Source organism: Macadamia integrifolia, chromosome 6, assembly GCF_013358625.1.
Source record: "Macadamia integrifolia cultivar HAES 741 chromosome 6, SCU_Mint_v3, whole genome shotgun sequence".
Lineage (NCBI taxonomy): Eukaryota > Viridiplantae > Streptophyta > Magnoliopsida > Proteales > Proteaceae > Macadamia > Macadamia integrifolia.
In genome coordinates this window covers 24,711,671-24,737,231 of record NC_056562.1, presented here as the reverse complement: position 1 = coordinate 24,737,231, position 25,561 = coordinate 24,711,671, and the positions used below count along the sequence as shown (strand labels likewise).

Sequence of the window (25,561 nt, the reverse complement as noted above, 5' to 3'; positions counted from 1 at the left end):
CTTTGGAACAAAAACACCTCAAAAAATTATGTTTTTCTAAAAAATTACCCATTTTGGCCATTTTATGACCGTATCGGTACGTATCGGTGTGTATCGATCGATACATACCGATACGCACCGATATGTACCGAAACGTACATTTCACTTCAATTTTGAATTTTTCATAGAGTATTGATACGTATCGGTGAGTATCGGTGGTGTATCGGGATGTATCGTAAGATACGTATCAATACATAAGGGTTTTAAAATTTTCATGATACGTATCGGTATGTATCGTGCCGATGCCTACCAATACAGATACGTAACGGCCGATACGGTACGATACGCACCGATACTTAAAACCATGGTTGCATCAAACAACAAAGGAAAAGACTCGGGAGTATACTACTACAAAAAATGCTGACATGCTCTCCATCCACCCAAAAAAAAAAAAATTTGATTAGTGAAGCACAAAAAAACTAAGTCCTCCCTCACAATTGGCAACCAAAGATTTTGGCCTATGATATAAAACTATTGAGTCCACAATTATGCACAGCAACCTCAATCTAATATTATAGGAACTTCCAAGAATAGAGCACCGAGAATTACAAATAGAATCCCTACCAACCAGAATCCTATGCAAGACCTATGAGCTTTGTTGTAGAATATCCTTTTCAGCTACCGGGCAATGAAACTATTTGCTACAGATCTAAAGTCAGCAGTTATTTGACCTTGTGGCTCTAGGACACAATTGACAAAAGTTATCTCCAGACCGTCTCATTTGCTTCAGTGAAAATTGCTCTGTGATGCTCAATAAGGGACTGAACAACCTCAATAGCTCCAAAATCAGTAAGTGAGCCATCATCGTCCAAAGGAATGGCAGAGGATGCATCAGTAACGTCACCTTCTTCTGTGTCAATTGAAAACTAAGAAATTGGTAATCCCGTATTGACAGTGGCTGATAAAACCAAAATATATAAGTAATTATATCATCTCTTCAGACTTAAAAAGGACCATTTTAAGTCTGGTCCTGTAATTAGAGCCCAGCATGAAACACGGGTACAAATATAAGACTGAGCCATGAGACTTTGCACTCCACATGTGCTTCAAAGTTTGAGGTGTGCCCTTGGGATGGTTTAGTGACTCGAGAATCATCAGTCCATTTTTTAATACTATTCTTAAGGCTCAAGGTCTAAGGTTAAAAAACCTTTTTAAACACTAAAGTCAACTTGTAACCTACAATGCATGCAGAGTTCATACAATTAACGATTGGAGCACTTACCTGAAAGAGTGTCCCAGGCACTGTAAGCAGGTGTTTGATTGACGGTATTCTTGGAAGGACCTTCAGTTGTATGACACCAAAACTGGCTAAAATGGTCTGGTCTTTTTCCCTTCTGCCAAATAATAACTGGAGCCATTTCCACGGCAAGGCTGTGAGCATCCATCTGCATGTAAAGTGGTCAGTCGACAAGTGCAGCACTAACAGTCAAACTACGTACTGCAACCAAACTACTTATTCATATTTCTAACTGTCCAAGAAGGCAAGAATTAGTCAAGCCAATTTCTGTGACTGACGAACCATGCATCACGTGTGAGTGGGAGACTATATTCTCTTTTCTTCCCCTACCCCATTCTCCATTTTGAATGATTTACATTATGGATTCTAAATATGACTATGATAGCTGTTGTTACAATCCCAGATTCCTGCAACCAAATCAGTAAAACCAGAAAAAGAGAGAAAGAAAAGAGAAAGAGGAAGAGAAGGGAGAGAGGAGAAAACGCAGAGAGCAGCAGCCTGCGATCAGTCCAGTATGAGGCTGATCGCAGGGTTTCTTAGAATATATAAGTGTAATGATATGTGAAAAAGTACAAAACTGCCCCCAATACAAACGAAATAAACCCTAACACCATATAGGGACCCGATAGAACAGAATTGCCCCGATCGGGTCTAGAGGAAGGCGCTAATTCCGATATCGGGATTAGCTCTTCTTAACACTCCCCCTCAAGCTGGAGCATATACATCACCCATGCTCAGCTTGGTACAACCACTGCAAAAGCTAGGAGTAAACGACTTAATAAACATATCAGCTAACTAATCCGTTGAAGGAACAAACGGAGTCTCAATCAGCTTCTTCAGAACAGCATCACGAACAAAATGATAGTCCACCTCTATATGTTTGGTCCTCTTATGGAAGACCAAGTTACTAGCAATGTAAATAGCAGCTTGGTTGTCACAATACATCTTCATTGGCTTGATCATCGGAAATCCCATCTCCAAGAGTAATGACCGCAGTCACATTAACTCAGCAGTGGTATGAGCCATAGCTCTGTACTTTGCCTCTGCACTGGACCGGGCAATAGTAGTCTGCTTCTTGCTAAGCCACTTAATAAGATTACCTCCAACAAAGGTACAATATCTAGTGGTAGAGGATCACTAGCAAAACCAGCCCAATCAGCATCAGAGTAGCCAACTAGATCCATATGCCGATTAGGACGGTAAATCAAACCTTTTCCAGGAGCACCTTTCAGATAACGAAGAACACGGACAGCAGCATCCCAATGTGCATTTTGAGGAGACTGCATGAATTGACTAAGAACTCCAATAACATAAGAAATGTCAGGACGAGTCACAGTTAGGTAAATCAACTTTCCAATCAAACTCCTGTATTGATGCACATCCTGAAACAGTTCACCATCATCAACACCAAACTTGTGGTGAGGATCCATAGGAATATCAACAAGTCTGGATGCAAGCATCCCAGTATCAGATAGAAGATCCACAACATACTTTCTTTGAGATAGACTGATCCCTTTCTTGCAGCGGATTACCTCAATCCCGAGAAAATAATGGAGATGACCAAGATCCTTGGTCTGAAAATGGCGCTGGAGATACACCTTTACGTTAGAATACCTGCCTCATCATTGCCAGTAAGAATAATGTCATCAACATATACGACCAAGACCACCAGCTTGTCACCTCTGCGACGAACAAAGACTGAATGATCAGAATAGCACTAAGAAAACCCACACTTGACAATGGTGGAACTGAACTTGTCAAACCATGCTCGAAGAGACTGTTTAAGCCAATAAATAGCCTTGTGCAAGCAACACACACGACCTATATTCTCCCCCTGAGCAACATAACCAGGTGGTTGCTCCATATACACCTCCTCTTGGAGATCACCATACAGAAAAACATTCTTGATGTTCAACTGAAATAACGGCCAATCAAAGATGACAGCAAGAGAAATAAGGCGAACAAAGTTCAGTCTGGCAACAGGAGAAAATGTCTCAAATTAATCCACACCATAAGTCTGAGTATACCCTTTAGCAGTCATACGAGCCTTTAACCGCTCAATAGAGCCATCGGAATGATACTTAACAATGTACACCCAACGACACTTAACAAGATCCTTACCAGGAGGTATATCTATAGGCTCCAAGTACCCCGACTCACGAGAGCATCAATTTCTACATCCATGGCAGCCTTCCATCCAGGGATACGGAGGGCATCATTATGGGAACGGGGAATGAGGTTAGTGGAAAGGGATAGTGCAAGGCCATGGATGGGAGAGGGAAGATGAGATAATGACATAAGGTTAGCAATAGGATACACAACCATGGATTTCTGAGTGTAGGAACGTGTACCTTTACGATGTGCAATTGGTAAGTCATCATGCAAAGGAGGAAGAGGAGCTTCACCAGCGGAAGACGACAGTGGAAGGAGTGAATCTTCAGGGTTAATGACCTCGCCACCTGGCTGTCCAGTCTTCTTCTTACGCTGATAAACTTGTAGGGGAGGTGAGTCACTAGTACTAGGATCATCAGGTAGGGGTATAAGAGAGGGTATGGGTGTAGAAGATGGAGAAGACCACTCCGGACTAGACTGGGACACCTGAGGAGAATAAAATGTACCTTCAAAAAAGGTCACATCAGCACTGACAAAATCCCGATGAGTAATGGGGTCATAACACTTATATCCTTTCTAGGTACGAGAGTAACTTAGAGAGATGCACTTAGTAGACCTCAGGGATAACTTGTCAACCTGCATATGCAGATTATGGACGAAACATACACACCGAAAGACACGGGGTGGAACAACAAAACTTGATAAATTAGAGAACAAAACAGAAAATGGAGACTTATCCGCCAGGACAGAGGATGGCATACGATTAATCAAATAACAAGCGGTTAAAACACCATCACACCAAAAATGTTTATGAACATGCATGTGAAGCATAATGGCCCGAGCAACCTCAAGGAGATGCCGGTTCATGCGCTCAACTACCCCATTTTGCTGTGGGGTATAAGCACAACTAGTTTGGTGTCTTATTCCATGGATATCACAAAACTCAGATATATCAGTTTGAGCATATTCTAAAGCATTGTCAGAATGAAAACTTTTAATAGGAATGCCAAACTGAGTCGTTATTTCATTCTAAAATTTGTGAAGCACATGTAAAAATTCAGATCTTTCCTTTAACGTGTACAACCATGTAAGGCGAGAATGATCATCCACAAATGTCACAAAATAGCGAAAGCCAAATCTGTTACTGACTCTGCAAGGACCCCATACATCAGAATGGACTAAAGAAAATATAGACGGACTACGAGACACAGAGCGAGATGGGAAAGACACACGATGATGTTTACCCAACTCACATACCTCACACTTTAACCTAGGGACAGACTTAAAACTAGGAAATAAAAGTTGTAACCGAGAAAACGACAAATGACCTAAACGACAGTGCCATTGGAAAGGAATCACGTCCCCAACAGCCGTAGCAGCAGCAGTAGGAGAACAGCCGCTATTGAGGTAGTATAACCCATCATTTTCACACCCTCCACCAATCGTCTTCCTTGTGTGAAGATCCTGAAAGATACAGTAAGAAGGAAAGAAGATTACTGAGCAATTTAAAGAACGGGTTAATTAACTTAAGAGAGAAGACCTAGTGGAAATTGAGGGACATGTAAGACAGAAGATAAATTAATGGATGGGGTAGGTGAAATAGTACCATGTCCAAGTATTGGTGTGGAAGTGCCATTAGCAAGGATAACAGAATTGGAACTGACATTAGTACAAAAATTCTTAAAAAGTGATGACTTACCGGTCATATGGGCAGAGGTACCTGAATCAATGATCAAAGGTGTAGATGTAGTAGTAAGAAGGGCTGAAGTATCTGTGTGGGCTAGAGTAGCAGCGGATGTAGATGCACCATTAGATGTATTAGAGGATGCCTCAAGAGTGTGTAAGTGCCAGAACAACTGATTGATCTCATCGCACAGACTGGTAGCTGAATCTCCTGAAAAATGTGTTAGTTTAGAATCAACTAGAGCCATTGTGTCAGTACCATCGTCAGACATTGCATGATTAGCTAATTGTGTTGCCCACTCTAGTTTGCCATGCTTTGCCCAACAAGTCTCGACAGTATGGTTGGGCTTTCCACAAAAAGTACACTGGCGAGCTGAACTATCAGAGGGCTGTCCACCAGATCCTCGACTAGCTGACCCACGACCTCCCCCACGACCTAACCACGTCCACAGTTGGCATGGAAGGCAGAACTGTCTTTGGTAGACTGATCAGGTTTCGTGGAGGAAGTAATTTGCTGCAGTCGTGAATAGGTATCATTCAGAGTAGGCACAGTATCCCCTGCAAGTAAGTGACTCTTCACTGCCTTCAAGTCATTGTTCAAACCAGCTAGGAATTTAAAGACGAAGAACTCGTTATGCTGAGCCTTCAGATTGTCAATGTCAGTGGTCAAGGGTTGGAAGACATTGGGTTCTTCAACCATACCTTTGAAAGTACTGTAATATTCGGAAAGTGGCTTGTCCGACTGGCAGAACTGAAATAGTTTTTCATAGATATAGATACGGGTCATGTTCTTCTCCTGAGAGTAAGTCTCCTTCAAGTCATTCCATACTCCCTTGGCAGCAGAGTGAAACATGACATTGGCAGCCACATCTGGTTCCATACTATTCCATAACCAAATTAAGATTAATGCATTCTCTTTCTGCCATTGAGCGTAACCAGTGTCAGCTTCTTTGGGAGGATCAGAGGCAGTGTAATCAAGCTTATTCTTTGCCATCAGATAAACTTTGACTGACTGAGCCCAAAGAAGGTAATTCGAGCTTTCCTTAAGCTTGATCGAAGTAATTTGGACATTCACATTGTCCGATGCAGAGAAGGTAGTAGTAGGAGTAACAGTAGTCTTGGTCTCAGCCATGAGAACAAGAATTAATGACAAGTATGTATTGCAAAGACAACCAAATAAGGAGAATTCACCAACCAGATCTGAGAAACAGCAGCCAAAGAGCAATCGGACCCTTAGAAACCGAAAAAAAAATCCAGCCAATAAGTGTTGCTGGTAGGGTAATGTCGACCTTGATGGGAGCAGCAAAGGAGGCTTCAAAAGCCTAGTAGAATATGTAGAGAGGTGGTAAAACAGCAGCACATTAAACCGTGAAGTAGTAGAGCTTCACACATAGGGCAGCAGCCAAAAACACGTCACATATAGGGGCGGCAGCCATTAAAAACCTGCAGAATTGTATAGGGCCTGATTGTGTTTATATCATTATAATCAGGTCAAAGAATTAAGGTAGGAGAGCAGCAATAGGTGGCTGCGCACCAAAGAGGAGTAGCGCAGGGTTGAGATCAGCAGAGAATGATGATGTCAATCCTTGATTTGATTACAGAAGCTCTGATACCATGCTACAATCCCAGATTCCTGCAACCAAATCAGTAAAACCAGAAAAAGAGAGAAAATAGAAAGAGGAAGAGAAGGGAAAGAGGAGAAACCGCAGAGAGCCTCAATGAGAGAGCAGCCTGCGATCAGTCCAGTATGAGGCTGATCGCAGGGTTTCTTAGAATATAAGTGTAATGATATGTGAACAAGTACAAGACTGCTCCCAATACAAAAGAAATAAACCCTAACACCATATAGGAACCCGATAGGACAGAATTGCCCCTATCGGGTCCAGAGGAAGGCGCTAATCCCAATATTGGGATTAGCTCTTCTTAACAGCTGTGATATAAGTATACTTGCAATAAAAGGGCTCAACATATAGTGAATCACATTTATGGCGATCAAGTTAGAATGCTACATCATACTATGGGCTAGATAGAATTGAAAGAGTTCTCAGATATCAATACAATAGGATCAATTATTATCATACAATATGAGGGTTTCCTTTTCTTTTGCAACTAATTAGGAATATCATGCAAACAACCAAGAAAAGTCAGATTGTTCTGATAATCTATTCCGGCTTTCATCCAGAAAGTCAAATTATTGATTCGGCCTTGAAAATATGCTGTGAAGAATATTGAAATGAAAAGCAATTGAGATTGAAGAAAATATGACAAGAAAACAAAGAGAAATTAAAGCAAAACTAATCTTGAACCAGTGAGATCCAATGGGGGATCAGCTTGCGACAGGATCGTAGGTAATGAATGAAACCAAATTTCCAAATAATTTAGGAACAAAGAATGAAGGGATCAGATTCAGCCAAAATCCTGGTCAAAGACCTACTTGGATGGGAGACCATAATATCAGAATGCAAGCTTGATCCAATGGTCAGATTCCTACTTGAAGAAGGAATTCCTGAATTTGAGAATCAATGAAAGGTACAGAAAATCATACTAGAGATTGATTTTAGTACAGAAAAAAACACGCCTAATGATAGTCAGAAATCTGAGATCAGACTTAGAAACAAAACTTGAAAATTGATTAAAATTTAAAACTGAAATCAGCTTGTAGGAAAACAGAGAATCAGTTTCAAGTTTGAATTTTGAAACCATAAAAAATAAAAAATAAAAAACAAGCGCTAAGCATGAAAGCAGAATTGAAATCCAATGGTTAGGCTCCGTTTGGTATCGTTCCAAAAAAACGTTTCTGGAGTTTTTTCGTTCTATTGGAACGAAAAAACGGAATCTTCTGTTTGGTGCACTTATGGTCCGTTTCTGTTTTTTTGGAAAAAAAAGTGAAAAAAAAAGGTGAAAAAACGAGATTGGACGTCTTCCCAGTTTCGTTCCATTTTACAAAAAAAAAAAAAAAAAAAAAAAATTCCCGATAAAAATCTGAAATTTTGAAACACCATTTTTTCGTTTAAAAATTGCGTTTTGACACAGAAACTAAAATTTTCGTTTTTGACACGAAACGGCGTTTCTGGAACAGAAACGATACCAAACGGGCCCTTAGATGAAGTTTTAGAAAATTCTAGTTGGAGTAGGAATTCAAGAAACCAGAAAAAAGATAGGATTTTTTATGCTAAGAACGGAATCAGAACTAAAAATTGATATGGAGAGAAGAAAATTGCAACACTATCCTTGTAATCAATGGAGAAGAAGCAGATAAGAGAAGAAATCAAGTTTGAGATACTAATACTGTATAGCAAGCTCAACAGCTCGAAAACTCTTTAGAAAAAAAAAAAACTCATATTGTTTGCTCAAACAACAACAGCAACAAAAAACTTAGAATTATCCCAACTTAATGGGGTTCGGCTACATGGATCCATACAAATCAAAATAGAAAAAATCCAAAAAGAAAAGGGGGAAGGAAGAGATTGAAAGATGAGATGTATATCAAGCTCAGCAGCTCCAAAACTCTTAAAAATCACGCATATTGTTTGCTCAAACAACAACAACAACAACAAAGCCATATCCCAACTTAATGGGGTCAGCTACATGAATCCAAGCAAAGCCAAGGAAAAAGAAAAGTAGGCGCTAAAGAAAACAAATTAGCAATAACACTAACGAAGTAGAACACAACTAAAGTGGGTCCGCTACCTGGATCCTAGCCCTCCAATCTGCTCTATTCGAGAGTCGAGACCATACTTGAGACAAGGCCTAATTTGTGCATGTATTTCCTCACAACCTCTCCTATGGTCATTTTTGGCCAACCTCTAGCTCTTTTGGGTCATTCTATCTAGATCAGATCACTCCTCCTTACCAGCACATCCGATGGCCTTCGTTGAACATGACCATACCACCTCAAATGACATTCTCAAAGCTTGTCAAGAATTGGGACAACCCCCAAATCGGCTCTAATTTGATCATTCTTTACCTTATCCCTCATAGTTTTCCCACACATCCATCTTAAGATTCTCATTTTTGCTACATCTAGCTTATCAATATGTTGTTTCTTAACAGCCCAACATTATGACCCATACATCATAGCCGAACGCACGACTGTCCAATAAAATTTTCCCTTAAGTTTTACTGGGACACATTTGTTGCACAAAACTCCAAACTCACTCCTCCACTTCGTCCATCTCACTATAATCCTATGTGATACATCATCCCCTATATCTCCTTCTTTATTAATGATAGATCCCAAACATCTGAAATAGTCACTTTGCTTTACCTCTCTTCCTTCAATAGTCACCGCATAATTATTTATCGTAGAGTGACTAAAGTTATACATCACATATTCTGTCTTCAATATGCTTATCTTAAAGCCTCTTGCTCAAACAACAACAACAACAACAACAATAAAAGTCAGCCTTATCCCAACTTAATGGGGTCGGCTGCATGGATCCATACAAATCAAAATAGAAAAAATTAAAAAAGAAAAAGGGGAATGAAGAGATGGAAAGACGAGATGTTTACCAAGCTCACCAGCTTCAGAATAGAAAAAATCTAAAAAGAAAAGGGGGAAGGAAGAGATGGAAAGAGGATAATATTGTTTGCTCAAATCATCTCCAATTGATGAGCGTGTATTACATATATGAATACTTTCTAAAATTCCTAAACTGACTCATAAAAGGACTCATATTCAAGGTTTTAAGTATCCTATTGTATCCGCTAATAATAACCAATACAAATCGTATCTTTAAGGTACCAATACGATACCTAATTTTTTTTTACTGCATCGTGTCAATGAATGAACCAATATAGTTGGTACATGCTATCAATATGCTCGATACATCTCTTATAAACTACAGAACATGATCCATGATTACAAAACACTTATCGAGGGCTCTTGTAAATCATTCTAATCAATTTTTTTGGCAAAGTCAACTTGATTCCTTGCTTCTACTAGCAAAAGCGACTCTAATAGTGTTGATTTCATCATCATGTGGGGATTAAATAGCTTGCAATCAAGGATCAAAACCAAATTTGTGCAAGACCATATATAGATCAAAACTTTGAACTTGACCCTTCGAAGGAAATCCATGCCAAGTATGCTCAAATATTGATTTTTAGTGTTAATTTTGCAATGAATTATTAGCGAAAAACAATCTAAAATGATTGCATCAAACAAGTTTTTTTTTTTTCAATGGTGTGCGCATCTAACCTCTAAAGCTTCTCCAAACTGAAAATGATATCATTTTTGGCATTAGTACATGCAAGAAACCTCATCCTTTATGCATAATCAATTGAATGCATTTCGTCTCGTCATACTTTGTTCTCCTTTTTATACATAAGATATTTTAAATACTACCTACAGTGCTTTATGCTTTAAATTGTATTTCTCCTATATCCTAAGCATCATCATATGTGTCTTGACCATTTCCATTCGTGTATTTAGCGTATCTTGCATCTCTCTGATATGATACGATATGATACGATACGATATGATGTCTCTTAGAATTACCCTTCCAATAAGATACCAATACCTTTACCCAAAAAAAAGATACCTAATACCGACACTTTAAACTTTGCCCCTAATCACTCTCTTATACTGACCTAAAGTAAACAAATTTAAAACAGAATTCTTAAAAGCTAAACCATCCGGACTCAAGCACTTAACTACTAATCCTGTGTACTAATTTTACCACTACTTTATGGGATTATATATTAGGCCTGTTACAATGAAACTCACGAAAATAAAAGGCACAATCTATAATATAACTACCCAATACTCAATTTCAGCCCATTGACTGTCACCAGCACCTTGTGAGCCTCCCAAGCTAGCACCTCCGCCTTCCATACAGTATCATAGTCTAATGCAACTCAGAGATGGTAGAGGAAATAGACACATAAATGACAACCTCCTCTGCTCCGCCATATTAGAGGTTTAGGACAAAAGGAATGTAGTAGATTCATTAGAAGGGAATAGTGTATGTTAATAAAAACTCTTCTACGTAGAAAAGATCTATCATTGAACCTAAAAGATGTAACTAATAGAGTATCATTGCACACAAAAAAAAAAAAAAGTGTAGAAAATATGGTATAATCCCAGGTTTGAAAACCCTGTTTAGGATCACTACAGACCCACCCAAAGAAATATAACCCAATTATAAGGAGGTAATGCAATTTGGTAATCAACCTTAATTTTCAAGGGAACAGGTTTAGCTTAGTAGAACAAAGGATATAAGAGGAAATCATAATTATTTAACAGGGACAAACTTGGAAGGATGATAAAATAAGGACAATGGAGGATAAAAAAGAAAGGGAGGGAGGGTAATTTAGGAAAAAACAGAAATAAGGGTTAGGAAACAAGCTACAGTTTGAGGTTTTCTTTAACCTCTTGATTCCTTAACCAGAGGCAACCAGATTAAGGAAAATTGAATGAACTCTCTCATTGGATCACAGAATGACTTGAGGTTTCAGGATTAGATAGCTGATCCAATGTACTCTGAAACCCGAGCAAGAATCCTTCGAAACAAGGTTCTAGAAATTAACAATAATTCTGAAACTAAATCAGGCGGAACTTCCAAGTCTTGCCCAAAATACTGACACAAACCAGCTTGTGACAATGTGTCGGTAGTCAAATTTGTTTAGTCCAGCAGTACTGCTAGTTGCAGGAAATTAATAAAAAATGGTAACAGAAAGAAAATAGAAGACAATATAGGATAAAGAAGAGAAGATCAGAATAAGATTAGAGCAGGAAAGAAGGAGAAGAAAAGGGGGAAGGAAAGAGTCATATACACATGGAGTGGGAAGAGAAAACAAACAAACTCAATTCATTCATCCCAAAGTTGAGATTACATGCGTACAAATATGAGGAAATTAGAAACCTACCCAACTAGAAAACTAAACACTTAAACGGGAAACTAAATAAGGACTCTCCTATGTATCTAACTCTATCTAAAACTCCCATATAAAAACAAGTAACTAAAAGTTACAAAATAATCCCAATTTCGTGGCCTGGTTCGGGTCAAAATTTGACTCAGTAATGAGCTAGAGCATTTCCTGTCTACTATCTGCATCAAAATCATTAGTCATCAAGAAGTTATACAAGTCAGAAATAGAGACCTAAGATATCTGCCTTAGGAAAATAATATGCAGGTTTATGATAACATCTTTGCATGTCTTTTAAAACAAAATATGGTTTTGTTATAAGTTAACCGTGACTATAAAGCACAAATATTCGTAGAAGAGTTGTCTCCTCACTTTAGCGAAGTACAAGAACTTACAAGGATCGACATGCAAGAATGATGAAACACCTAGGCAAGCTGAGGTGATAGGCCTCTTGGTTTTGCTAGACACGTAGCTAATCGTCAAGCAACTCAGGCAACTCAGGTTGATTTTCATAAATAAACAACAAAATATGGCATAAATTTATCGTAGAGACCTGACTGCTTGACCAAGGTATAGCCTAGACAACAAGTGACCAAATGTTCTGGCAAATGGATGGATGCCCAATCAACTATGGAGAACATTTTCTTTGTAGAGACATATAATGAGAGAGAGAGAGAGAGAGAGAGAGAGAGAGAGACTTTTATTTGTATAAATTAGGAAGAACTCAGGAAATACAGAATACCTTATTACGAAGTGACTTCTGGCTCACACGGAGCAATAGTGCAGTGACGAATTCTAGTGTCATGTAGTTTACATTTGGAAGCTTCTTCAATATGCTTCTCATTGTATGCATGCTAGAACGAGCACCTCTGATTTCATGATGAAGGTCAAACGTAGTTAGAGGCTCAGGAAGGCTTGCAAGATAACACTTCACCAGAGCTGCAATATCAATTGGGTTTGCACCCTCTGGCAATGATGCATTCCAATCTGTAGAGCATAAGATAAAATGAGAAAGCCAAGACATGTTTATTCTAATCCAAGTCCCTGACAAGAGGTCAGAAAATTATTTTGAGAGATGAGACCTTGATTGTATAGTGAAATCATATGCTGAATAACCTTTTTATCACCTTCAGATCTGAACAAGTGCTCTGAGTTTAGTCCTAGAAAGCAAACAGATAGATAATTTTACACTCAGAAACCTAATAATTACATGATGAATATAGTGATGACTTATTTTAATGTTGATCACCTGATAATACAAGATAATCCGCACATTTGATCAAAATTTGAGGAACTGGCTTGATGGATTGTTGTCGTTGTACGGTTATCTCAATTGCAACTCCAAATACTGAGGAGGAAAGAAACAATTAGAATCAAGCAATCTAAGCAAGTTCAACACCAAAATGACAAAAAGTTGAACATTCATACCGTAAGTAAACCATTCCACATCCCCCTTCCCCCCCCCCCACCCCACCCCACCCCCCCAAAAAAAAAAAAAAAAGAGAGTAGGATATCAATGTCCCCATGTTTAAAATAGTATATAAGGAATTTATAATTCTTGAGATGGTAAACCTGTGTCTGAGCACAATCAGTATCACCCAGTTTTCCAGACTCAAGAAGTAAGACCATTCAGTGGTTGGTAACTATTCTCCAGATGCATGGCTAACTATGACCATGCCAATCCAGTCTACAAGTCCTGTAGCCCCAGAACCAAGATATTTTCTCACATTAAAGAATTCATATAACAGAGAGAAAAAAAAATATATTCAACATATAATAATAGAATATAATGGTCAAAGGATGTAAAACTTACCATCAGTGCTTGCAACTCCCTGCAGAATGCAAGACAGTGTAAATGCATTGAGACAAGAAACTAAATATAAAACTGAAAATCTGTCTTGACTTACTCACCTTTTGCCAACGTTCAATGTTACTCAGAATTGTCTTACTTTTTTGCGCAGTTATTTTTGCCACCTGATGTCAAACCAATACAGCAGTGCATATTAGCTGCTCATCAGCTTAACTAAGAACCTTATTGAATTCTACACTCGCTTAAAACTATTGCAACAAGCAAGGACATGTTTGCTAATCTTTTTGACAACACCATACAAGGCTATAATCTAGGTCTGAAAAAGTAATATTGGCCATGCTAGAACACAGTATAAATTCTATTCAGTAAGCAGTACTCTTTGAGATTTCCGTGCTAATGGTTGAGGCCACCATAAGCATCCTAAAATGGTATGGAAGTAGTCAGTAAGGCATTTATAGCTAGTTTATATTGGATTGGGTTGTGCAGCATTTGAGGAAATACTGCAATAGAGATTGCTCAAGAAAAGGAAAGTTTGTTCAGAAGCCCATCAATGATTATGCCCTAACAAGTAACAAGATCAATACTGATTACGTAACTTTTACTAGGCCGTCAGAAAATGGAGGTGATCATATCTACCCATGCCAATCTAGAGAACTGGATTCTACGTTGGGGGTAGATGGAGCTAAATTTTTGTGGAATGAGCTCAGCTAAGCACCAACTGATGCAAGTTTTTTTGCATGCTGAAATAATGTTTCTGAACAACTTCAGTATTATCCTAAGTTATGCTGTTTTTGGGCCAGCTATTGAAATTATATGTCATCAGCTTACTTCCACTTTCCATATAGTAAGAGTGATGCCCTATTCACCATTGATTAAAGAAATGAAGTTCAACATTGTAACCCCCGAGGATGGGTATCTCAGTTGGCAAGGACCAACACCTCACAATTAAGAGGTCATGAGGTCAACTCTCTTTGGGGGCCTAGCCATAAAAAAAAAGGGTTAAACCACTGTCAAGAATCCTTTTTCTCCGCTACCCACTAAATCTTCAGCATCAGAGGAGCAGATAAATATTTAAAGGCAGACTTTCAATGCACTTCTTGCATGTGACTGTGCTAAATGAGAGGACAACAGAAGTCTCCTGACGCTTATTGTTTTGGTAAGGCTCTTACTTTTGAAATTGCGCTAGATATTAGCTAGCTCCGGAAGCCATCATAACTCAAGGACGATCCATTTACGTTCTTAAGTAGGTTCCTGCTGAGACTGATCCCATAGTGCCAAATTAGTCTTTTGGTTGTGGGCAGTCTTTTGACATTCTGTGATTCACAAAACAATATTGACCTTCAATCTGATAGAATTAACTTGCTATTCCTATATTCAGAGAAAATTGAGAAGAATCCACTACCTTGGACGATAATCATGCTGACTTATACCACATAATGGACACATATATTAAGCAATGAAGTCGTTGTACTTCTTAGGACATGTGGCGAGCTTAAATAAGTCATGTATGACATCCCTTTTGGACTACAAATCTTGTATTCAAATAACAGGGCCTAAAACTGTATCACTGTCTCTGTTTTACCTCTTCAACTTTAACTTTTCCTACTGCAACCTTGTCTTTTGTCTCTGAAATGCCCTTCCTGAACAGTGTTCCAGTAGAAGCTGCAGCAGAACGCAGGCGTTCCTGCACAGCATCTTTTGATGATGGCCGAAGACTGACCTTCTGAATAAGGTTCCATCGGTTTTTCACCAGGGAACCAACTTTTTCTGCTGCATCAGCAACATTCCCCTTTGCGTCTTTTGCAACCTCCCCCACAAACGTCCCAGCCGATTGTCCAGCTTCTTTCAGCTTGACACCTGCATTGGAACCTTTTCACAAACACTCCAAAAGAAAAAAGACAAAAATCATAGCAAAAGTGCAGAAAAAGGCGTCTTAAAAATGCTAAGTAGAGGAGTCAAAGACTTACCGGAAGAAGAAAAGAAACCACTTGCCTTCTCTTGCCACTGAGGCGAGACAGCGGTAGGCATGGAAACTAGGCCTGATCCCAAAAAAGACCAACGGAAACACATTTAATACATCAAGGAGATCCGAAAACAAGGTTTCGTAGTTGCTTAAAGAATCAAACAAGAAAAAAAATTTCAATTCAAAAATATCCAATACACAGAGCATGATACTGAACATCAACCTATTTATCCTCTACAATCAAAAGAAACAACCAATGGCTCATTTTTTGCAATAGCAGGAACCAAGATCAAGCAACAAATAGGCAAACTTCCTGTTAACTCCATCATCCAAGTCCAAGTAAATTTGTCACGTAAGAGAGAGGGAAAATAAATAAAGAAAAACAAGAAACTCTCTGCATTTACAGAGCCATTTCTTGGAAATCTTTCGAAATGTCCATAAATGAAAACCTGATTTTGCGATATTGATCTATACTTTTAAGAATCAAAATCAAGAAATCAAAAGAAAGAGGAAACAAGAATTCGAGTAAAAAGGGAACATTCAAAAAACCCTAGCAATTCACCTTTCTCTTTTTTCTTGGCGAGCAAAGAGGAGAGCCGCAGAGGATGAGGAAGCGAACACTGCTGACGATAATGAAATTGGAGAGACCGCTTTTGGCTTTGCGCAACTCGAAAATTGACGCTGGCTGTAAAAAGACTAGAGAGAACCGTATCATCTCAGAATTAGACTGGAAGGACACGCACATAAGGCTGCTACCAATCTTATGATGCCACGTGTTTATTCTTGTTAGGGCACGGGGACTTGGCGTCTGACAGGGACAGTTGGTATTGGCTGGTTTTGTCATGTGTTAGGGTCAAAGTGGAACTGATCGTTAACGGTAACGCGGCGGCGCACGTATCGAATGGAGTATTTGAAGGGAGATCACGATTGTTGAACTTGAATGTACCGTTTGGAGGTTCCAAATTTAAAGCAAGTTTTGGAGGAACTATTTAAATTCAGTGAGACCGGTTGTAGGAGATAAATCACGCTCTGAAAATTCTCATTCTGAAGTGGATTGGTGGGTCCCAGTAGACCATAAGTAATGATATAAGAGGTTCTGGAAGCGTGCGTTCAAGAATGTAACTTCGTGTCTTGCGCGTTTGATTTGGTCAAATGTTGAGTGGGGCCAGTAAAATGAAAAGAAATAAAATCAAATTATATTAGAAAGTGTTATCCATGTAACAATTTGAGGTGACGTATCCAAAATCACAAGTTTTGTAATGATTATATCTGGTGGCAACTACGAGGAAGATGATCGGTCGTTCGAGGTGAAAAGATGCTTATTTAACGGGCTTCCGACTGAGACCGATTAATTAATAGCTTTGACTTGACTTGATGCGTTTAAAGTTCATTATAGCTCATATATTAAAGGATCAAAATCCTCTGCTTTTCCCATCCATGTTTTTTCTTGTTTTACTACCTGCAGAACGCGGCACGTGGACAATAAGGAGACCAACGGTCAAGATTGGGTAAGAATTATTACATCCGGTGCATTGGTCTTAAAGTTGTCCACGTGTCGCATTCTACAGGTAGCAAAATAAAGAAAAACAGGGATAAGAAAAACAGAGGATTATTTTCCTATATTAAAACCACACGTTTTGAAGCCTGACTATAACATATTTGGAAATATAAATGTCATTGGCCCAATAAAACCCATCTAAGACTATTGCAGATTGGTGGTACCTGATTGACCATTTATAAATGGTACCGTGGCTAACAATACTTGAAAGTTCCCATCACGATGCAAAGGCCTAAAGTGGAGAAGTTCAATTGGGCTTGGCCGATAGTTTACAAATGGGATGATGCCTATGAGGACCCAATACTTAAATGGGCCAGTCATAGTGCAAGGACACATAGTAGAAAAGCCCTATTAGGCCCAACCGATTCATAACACATACATAGATACACATAAAATGTATGCCAATATTAAAAAAAAAAAAAAAAAAAAAAAAAGGTTTTTTGGAATTAGATGAAACATGCGGCTAATATAAACCATCTCTTTTAATATAAATCAGATGTCCCACTTAGAGTGGAGAGAGTACATTGTAATGTCTAGAATACCGATACATATACATAGATATACATGAGATGTGTGTGTCAATGCAAAAGAAGTATTTACCGATGATGGTCTACTTCGAAATGACCAAATCTTGAAATACTTTCTTCTTCATTTCGGACTCAAAAAGAGGGGAAGATTACTAGATAGTTCTGAACTTGAGACTTTTGTAATAGGGAGATAATGAAAATCTCTCACTGGTGATGATGAAAATGAATTTACATTTCTGACCTTGTTATCCTACAAAGGCATCAGATGATTTTCCAAATGATAAGATAAAATATCGATTTTGCCTATGCTTCCATATCCATCTATTAGGGGGTGTCAAAAAACGATATGAACTTGTTGAATCATATTTGAGATTGGGTGTTGTGATATCAAAACCAATAAGACATTGAATCAAACATAGAAATAGGACCAAAACCGATATCAGCCCAAAATAAAAATTTTATCTATTGTTTTCATATTTCTAAATATATTTGCATGGTAAATCGAAACCAAACCAATAAGAGAACCCAATAAAAAACTGGGACTAATGCACTCTTATTGGATCATGTTTTGGTTTCACTCATTCTCACACAAAAATTTGTGCAATTGTATTGGATAATGTTTTGGTTTCACTCATTCTCACACAAAAACTGGTCCAAACTTATGGATTGACGCCCATACTATCCACCAATATTAAGGGTGTCAATCGGAACAGTTCCCGGTATACATGATGGGTCTATACTGATACCGGTACCAGAGATACTAATCCCAATATCGTCCCATTTAGCTAATAGGACCAGACTTAGATCGAGTCCCGTTTACTAATGGGACATAATGATACCGATTCTTAAATGGTTCCAGATACTATGGAAAAGTGAGAAGAACTTTAATGGTCCTAATGAGATGGTTCCATTATTAGTTTTGTGCATTTTTCATTATCATAAGATCTAAAATGTCTTACTTTACACAGCATATTAAAACACAAAACCATTCTGAATTTCATGGTTTTACTTTTCAAACTTTCAAAGATAAACTTTTTAACATCTTAAAATAACAAGTAAAAATTGATGATAACCAAATAAACAAGTCGTGATGTAGTTTTAGTGCTATACCAAACAAGTTTATAGTAATAGAACTAAATGTCCATCAACTAAAACTTCTATAAGATAAAATACCACCCAAATTCATCAAATGTAGCCATAAAACTTGAATAAGAGAATATATATATATATATATATATCATTTGAAACGGTACAGGTGGTTTTGATTCCATCCGAAACCTAATTGGCATTTCGGTACTAATCCCATCGGGAGTCCCATCCCAGAACCATACCTTCCCGTTTATTATTTGGAACTAAAATCAAATCCCAGTACCGCCCTTTTTATTAATGGGATGGTTTGGTATCGAGTTTTAGCGGGATGGTTCTAGGCGGTTCCTGATTCTAGTCCCAAATTGACACCCTTAACCAATATAGTAATTTTTCAGAAAAATCAGGTTAAAAGGTCAATGTTATTTAGGCAGAGTGCCCCTATTGCGTAATGGGGGAATGATACTTGATCGAATTGGAATGAAAGTTGGGATGACCCACCAAATAAATTCTTTGGATCAAGAAAGGGATGAGCTTATCTAATTAATAAATCCACGGAGCCATCTAAGATCATATGTTTATGTTCGAATCCAAAAACAACTACATTGGACTTGCAGTGTGAAGAACCTTGGTCATATCCTTTTGCATTCTTGACTAGGGGTGCAAATTTGGCTGTGACGATCCAAACTTGCCCTTGGCTTGCCTTGATCCCGAACAAGTACCGATCCCAAAATTTTGGCCCTGATGGCCAGCTCGACCCTGAAATTTCTAACCCTAAGTAAGGGTCAGGGCGGATAAAGGTTGATGTCTTTGGCCCAGTCAGCTCGCCCTGAACTCGACCCTGATTTTTTTACCCTAAGTTTAGGCCTTTATTTTGGCCCTATCCAGCCCTGGTTTTTGCCCCTGATGTTCGACTTTGGATTTTTTGTTTTCTTAGGATATCTCCTCTTTATTTAACAAGACAAGGGTTTTGAGATCTTCTGATTTTTGCCTGATTAGGATGATCTCCTATTTGTTTATCATAATAGTTTAAGTTATTTATATTGTTTGAATGTTTGCTTTAGGAAGTTCTCATCATGACAAGTAATTTGTGACCTTGTCTTTTTTCTCCTTTTTGTTATGAATATTTTTTATTTTTTTTGTTATTTCATATTTTGCAGGGTTAGGGTCAGTGTATACCTGACCCTTAATGGCAAACCAGGGTCAAGGTCAGAGTCAGGGCCAATCAGAGTCATCCTGGTCCGACCCTAAAAAATCAGGGCCAATTAGGGCCGGTAAGGGTTAGGTTGAAGTTTTGCGGTCCTGAGTCAGGGCCAGGATGGGTTTGAGCCCAGTTAAAGGGACTTAGAGTTAAGCTAGAGTTTTAAGAAGCCCAACGCAATCCAACCCGACCCTATTGCACCCCTATTCCTAACTGGTTAAGACCTTCAACCAAGATAGAGTAAGTTGACTTATTTGGCATACATCTCTTCTCCAACATCTCCTATACAATCCCTTCCCTTGCTTCACCCACTTTACAGAACCCCTTAATCAACATGTTATCAATAAGGACAGTTGGTGGTATGCGGTTTAGTGGTTTTTAAAAAGCAAATTCATCTACAGTTGTTGGATTTAATAAGGACAGGTGTCGGTCATTGGTGAAAGAATTGGTAGATCAAGAATTGAAAACGAGCCAAATCCCATACCCGAAGGGGTTAGCCTCACAATTAAGAGATCATGAGTTCAACTCTTCTTAGGGCCCTACCTAGAAAAAAATGATATATACATGCAACGATAAAGACCTCTAAGATTAAACGATTAACCAAAAACTACTATTAAGAAACTTCTACTTGGGCAAAAGTATAATTCATTCAAGATTTTTTTTTAATATGATTTAATTCAATATGTGCAAATTATGTACTCATACTTGTGCCTGGAATCTCCTAGATTCCTACAAAAAAAAAAAAAGAATCTCCCAGATTTGCCCCCAGTTGTGAGCAAATTTATATATTAATTTAAAAATAATCAATTGTCAATTAATATCATGCAAATTAATTATTAAACAATTAAAAGATTAAGTTTGATGGACACACTATATCCAATAATATATCCCTTGACGTAGAAAATATTAATTAGGACCATATACCGCTAACATGTTTGATAGAATGGTAGCAACTATAAAGACTACTAAGGTTGTGATTGGTAGCCAAGAAAAGAAAAGAAAAATGTACACTTTTTGTATTTTTTTCCTTAGGTTAAGAAATTTTCTTTGCACTTGATATGTCTTCACTCAAGAGAAGATTTCCATTTTCAAATTCAAAATTCCTCTTGGGAATTATGAGATTTTCTTTTATTCCCCCATAAATTTTCTTTCCAAAAGCGCAAGAAAACATGAAAAAATATGAAAATATAATAAGACAAAAATGAATAATTACACAATGATTTCCAATGTGTCTATCTCTCTCTTAAAATTCAAAAATTTTTGAATTTTTTTTTTTTCTTTTCTTTTCTTCTCTTGGTAATCAAACATACATACTCTTTTATTTTCTCACAATTTCTCTTATTTTCTTCTCTTTTCTTTTCTTTTCTTGTCTTGGCTACCAAACATTCCTAAGATTTGATACCTAATCATAACAATAAACCAGATGTTTGAATTATTGTTTGATTGGAGTGATAATGCACCTCCATTAAAGGTGGAATTTGTTTATTCTCCGTCAACTTTTCTGTCACGTGCTCCTCAAACTTCATGGACGGTGGACACATGGAGATATAGTCAACGACTGAAATAACATCATCAAACGATTCAAAACTATAGCTTGATTTTCAATCTAAAACACACGAATCAGAATATTGCTTTGAAAATCTTTTGAAGCCACTACTATGTTTATGTGCTTGTATGAACGCTGCTCGATAGTGTTTGTACATCAGTGTTTGCATCTAATGATAGGGTGTGTATAAGCATTTTCAGAATAAGACCGTCATTGCAATATGTCCTGGTTTAGGTACACGTTATCCAATATTATTCTTTCTTCTATCAAAGAATTATTACCATCCTTTGTGGAATTAGTCATGATCTTTAAAGTTTCATGTCTAATAGGGTGGCTCCCACATCTACTCCCATAGTCCCGTCTATCAATCTCTCTCCCCCTCCTTATAGTCACATCCCTAACCTTCATAGGTCGAGACAAAATGTGGTATTGATTGGGTCTAACATAGGCATAGGAGCCACGCTCACGAAAAAAATACTTTCCCTATAGTATTAGATATTGAATTCTTAGAGCCATTAAATATCCGTGCACTCTTTTGCATTCTCTCTACTCTCTAACAAGTGGGCTTTGCATGAATTGAAGCATGTAGTGCCCTCCTCATGTGCTCTCATTGGCTTGGTTTGAAAGATTCTATCTCACATCGCAATGTGTCAATTCTTCAATTTTAATTAATAGAAAATTTTGCACAAAAAAAAAAGGGATAGTTTCATGTCCAAGAGCGGCCTACACCACAGACACAGGGGGCACACAATGACCATTGTGGCCCTCTTGAGGGCGGGCGCCCTTGTGTCTGGATGCAGCTATAGCTCTTGAACATAAAACATGGCCCTAGAAAATTTTATGCCCATCTTTTTTGGATCTGATGTCGTACATGGACATCAAGAAAATAATCTCATCAACAATCCTCCTGATTGTCAGATGGAGCGAAATTTTTGTGAATAGGTTACTCCAATGAAGTGATGAACCATGAGGGTCCAAGGACGTAAATGGGAGGACATGCCATTCTTTCTCCCCCCCTCCCCCTCTGTAAGAGAAGGTATGGCATTAGATGGGATGATAAATGATTGCATTGTTAGCTGAAATTTGATACGTGACATATTCAGATCATTTTGGATCCCATAATTAGATTTGTCATATCTCTCTTCAACATGACAAAACTAAGTATGCGTATTGGGGATATATTATTTCCTAAATCACCATGTGAAAAATTTTGGATAGTTAAAAGATGCTTTGGTAACATTTCCGACAAGTGCTCCTATTGTTCTTTTGCTTCTCAAAATAATAATATAAAAAATTCTTAGGTCCGTGCAGAGGGGTGAACAATAGGAGGGGGCTATGGGATGAGAGGGGGTGGGGTGGGGTGCGCATAGGGGTGGAGCGGAAACTGCAAAGTTGAATAGGTCCTGCTTCATCATGAATAGGAGACTACTCATTTTAAAATACGTTTTTTGGGGAGCCAGAAAATGAAGTTCAAAGTTGGAGACTACTTTGATTAAATATGATTTTTCTTTTTTAATTTATATGGGCATGATAATAATTACCCAAACTCAGTAGGGTAACTGTTTCTATGCAAACCTCTTGGTTGTATATGCATCCCTATCTCCCTCATCATTGAAAAGTCATTAAAGGGTCTTAGCTAGCAATATGAGTTGTTTCTCTCTCGATGATGAAGCTTATCCCTATCGAGTGTGAAAGTGTAACGCCACAACGTGAGAATGTGGTTTCTTAGGAAAAAAAGAATCCTAAAAGGCAGCATGACCCTTATGCCCAAACATAATTGCCTCACCCCTCATAGAAGGTGGAAATCCTACCCCTGTTAATGCTTTCACGTGAGCTCCCAACGTGGACCATGCTTTGAGTAAATATGATTAAAAAAAGAAGAAGAAATTATAAGGTCGTGATAATATTTACCCTAACTCAAAGAAACTCATCAAAAATGGAAAAACAAGTCTTTCAGGGAAACTTCTCCCACAATGGCAAAATGTTATCATTCAAACTATTACGCACTCTTTTAAGGGTAATTGTTTCTATGCAAACCTCTTGGTTGTATCTACACCCCTATCTCCTTCATCACTGAAAGGTCATTAAAGGGCCTTAGCTGGTGATTTGAGTTGTTTCCCCCTCGACGATGAAGCTTATCCATACAAGTGTAACAACATAATGCCACAATGTGAGAAAGCAATTTCTCAGGAAAAAAGAATCCTAAAAGGCAGCACGGCCCTTGTGCCCAAACATAATTGCCTTACCCCTTATAGATTGCAGAAATCCTACCCCTATTGATGCTTTCGCATGAGCTCCCAAAGCGGATCATGCTTTGAGTAAATATGATTTTTTTTTTAAAATTTATAAGGGCATGATAATAATTACCCTAACTCAAAAAAACTCGTCAAAAGAGAAAGAAAGAAAGGTCTTGGGAAAGCATTATCATTCAAACTATTACGCATTCTTTCAAGGGTAACTGTTTCTATGCAAACCGCTTGTTTGTCTTTGCATCCTTATCTCCTTCATCACTAAAAGGTCTTTAAAGGGCCTTAGCTGGTGATCTTAGTTGTTTCCCTCTCGACGATGAAGCTTATTCCCTATTGAGTGTGACAGTGTAACGCCACAAAGTGAGAAAGTGGTTTTTTAGAAAAAAAAAGAGAAACCTAAAAGGTAGCATGACCCTTGTGCCCAAACATAACTGCCTCACCCCTCATAGAAAGTGAAAATCCTGCCCCTGTTGATGCTTTCGTGTGATCTCCCAATGCGGACCATGCTTTGATTAAATATGATTTTTTTTTATTTATAAGGCTGTGATAATAATTACCTTAATTCAGAAAAACTCATCAAAAACGAAAAAAAAAAAAAAAGAAACCTTTCAGAGAAACTTCTCCCACAATGGGAAAGCGTTATCGTTCAAACTATTAGGCACTCTTTCAAGGGTAATTGTTTCTATGCAAACCTCTTGGTTGTCTTTGCACCCTTATCTCTTTCATCACTGAAAGGTCATTATTGGGCCTTAGTTAGTGATCTGAGTTGTTTCCCTCTTAATTAAGCTTATCCCCTATCGAGTGTGACAGTGTAACCCCACAACGTGAGAAAGCGGTTTCTCAGCAAAAAAGAAGCCTAAAAGGCAACATGGCCCTCGTGCCCAAACATAACTGCCTCACCCCTCATAGAAGGTGGAAATCCTGCCCCTGTTGATGGTTTCACGTGAGCTCCCAACGCGGACCATGCTTTGAATAAATATGATTTTTTTTTTCAATTTATAAGGGTGTGATAATAATCACCTTAACTCAAAAAAACTCGTCAAAACGGGAAAAAGAAGCCTTTCAGAGAAACTTCTCCCACAATGGAAAAGCGTTATCATTCAAACTATTAAGCACTCTTTCAAGGCTAACTATTTCTATGCAAACCTCTTGGTTGTCTCTGCATCCTTATCTTCTTCAATACTAAATGGTCATTAAAGGGCCTTAGCTGATGATCTGAGCTGTTTCCCTCTCGATGATGAAGCTTATCCCTCATCGAGTGTGAGTGTGTGACAGCATAACACCACAACGTGAGAAAGCATTTTTTTTTAGAATATATATATATATATATATTTAATTGAATCCAGAGGTATTCTATATAGTCTAGGCCGATCTAGGTCAAGATCCATCGGTATTGCCTCGACCGATCCTGACCCTAATTCTGTCTTCTCAAACCTTATGTCCCACACATGGTTTTAAGCTTCGATATTGGGTTGATCGTATCATCCACATCGGCTATATTGTAACAGTATTGATTGAGACCAATCTTGATATCTGATCACTCTAAGATCAAGCATCAATATCAAAATAGGGGTAAAATCATAAATAAAACTATTTTTATGAAAAATAAGCATAAAATTAACCGATCTAACCAATACAGGCTGATTTGGGATTAATATTATATCAATAATTTTTTTTTTT

The 25,561-nt window shown here is 38.1% G+C and overlaps 1 protein-coding gene across 1 annotated transcript; it reads right to left on the bottom strand.

Annotated features, from left to right (window-relative positions):
- Positions 1-414: 414 nt before the first annotated feature.
- LOC122082358 (uncharacterized Rho GTPase-activating protein At5g61530) lies at positions 415-16,419 on the bottom strand. Its single transcript, XM_042649862.1, has 10 exons — positions 16,277-16,419; positions 15,719-15,790; positions 15,334-15,608; positions 13,853-13,915; positions 13,755-13,773; positions 13,191-13,289; positions 13,024-13,101; positions 12,684-12,928; positions 1,262-1,424; positions 415-889 (listed from the first exon to the last, which is right to left on the bottom strand). The coding sequence occupies exons 2-10, from the start codon at positions 15,777-15,779 to the stop codon at positions 741-743; spliced, it is 1,152 nt and encodes a 383-aa protein (XP_042505796.1). The 5' UTR covers positions 15,780-15,790; positions 16,277-16,419; the 3' UTR covers positions 415-740.
- Positions 16,420-25,561: the final 9,142 nt, after the last annotated feature.

Coding starts and splice junctions, on each gene's coding strand:
- LOC122082358 (XM_042649862.1), bottom strand. CDS start 15,779: ATGCCTACCGCTGTCTCGCCTCAGTGGCAAGAGAAGGCAAGTGGTTTC. Junction 13,916..15,333: donor GAAAAGTTAAAGTTGAAGAG/GTAAAACAGAGA, acceptor GTTTGACATCAG/GTGGCAAAAATAACTGCGCA. Junction 13,102..13,190: donor GGATTATCTTGTATTATCAG/GTGATCAACATT, acceptor TTTGCTTTCTAG/GACTAAACTCAGAGCACTTG.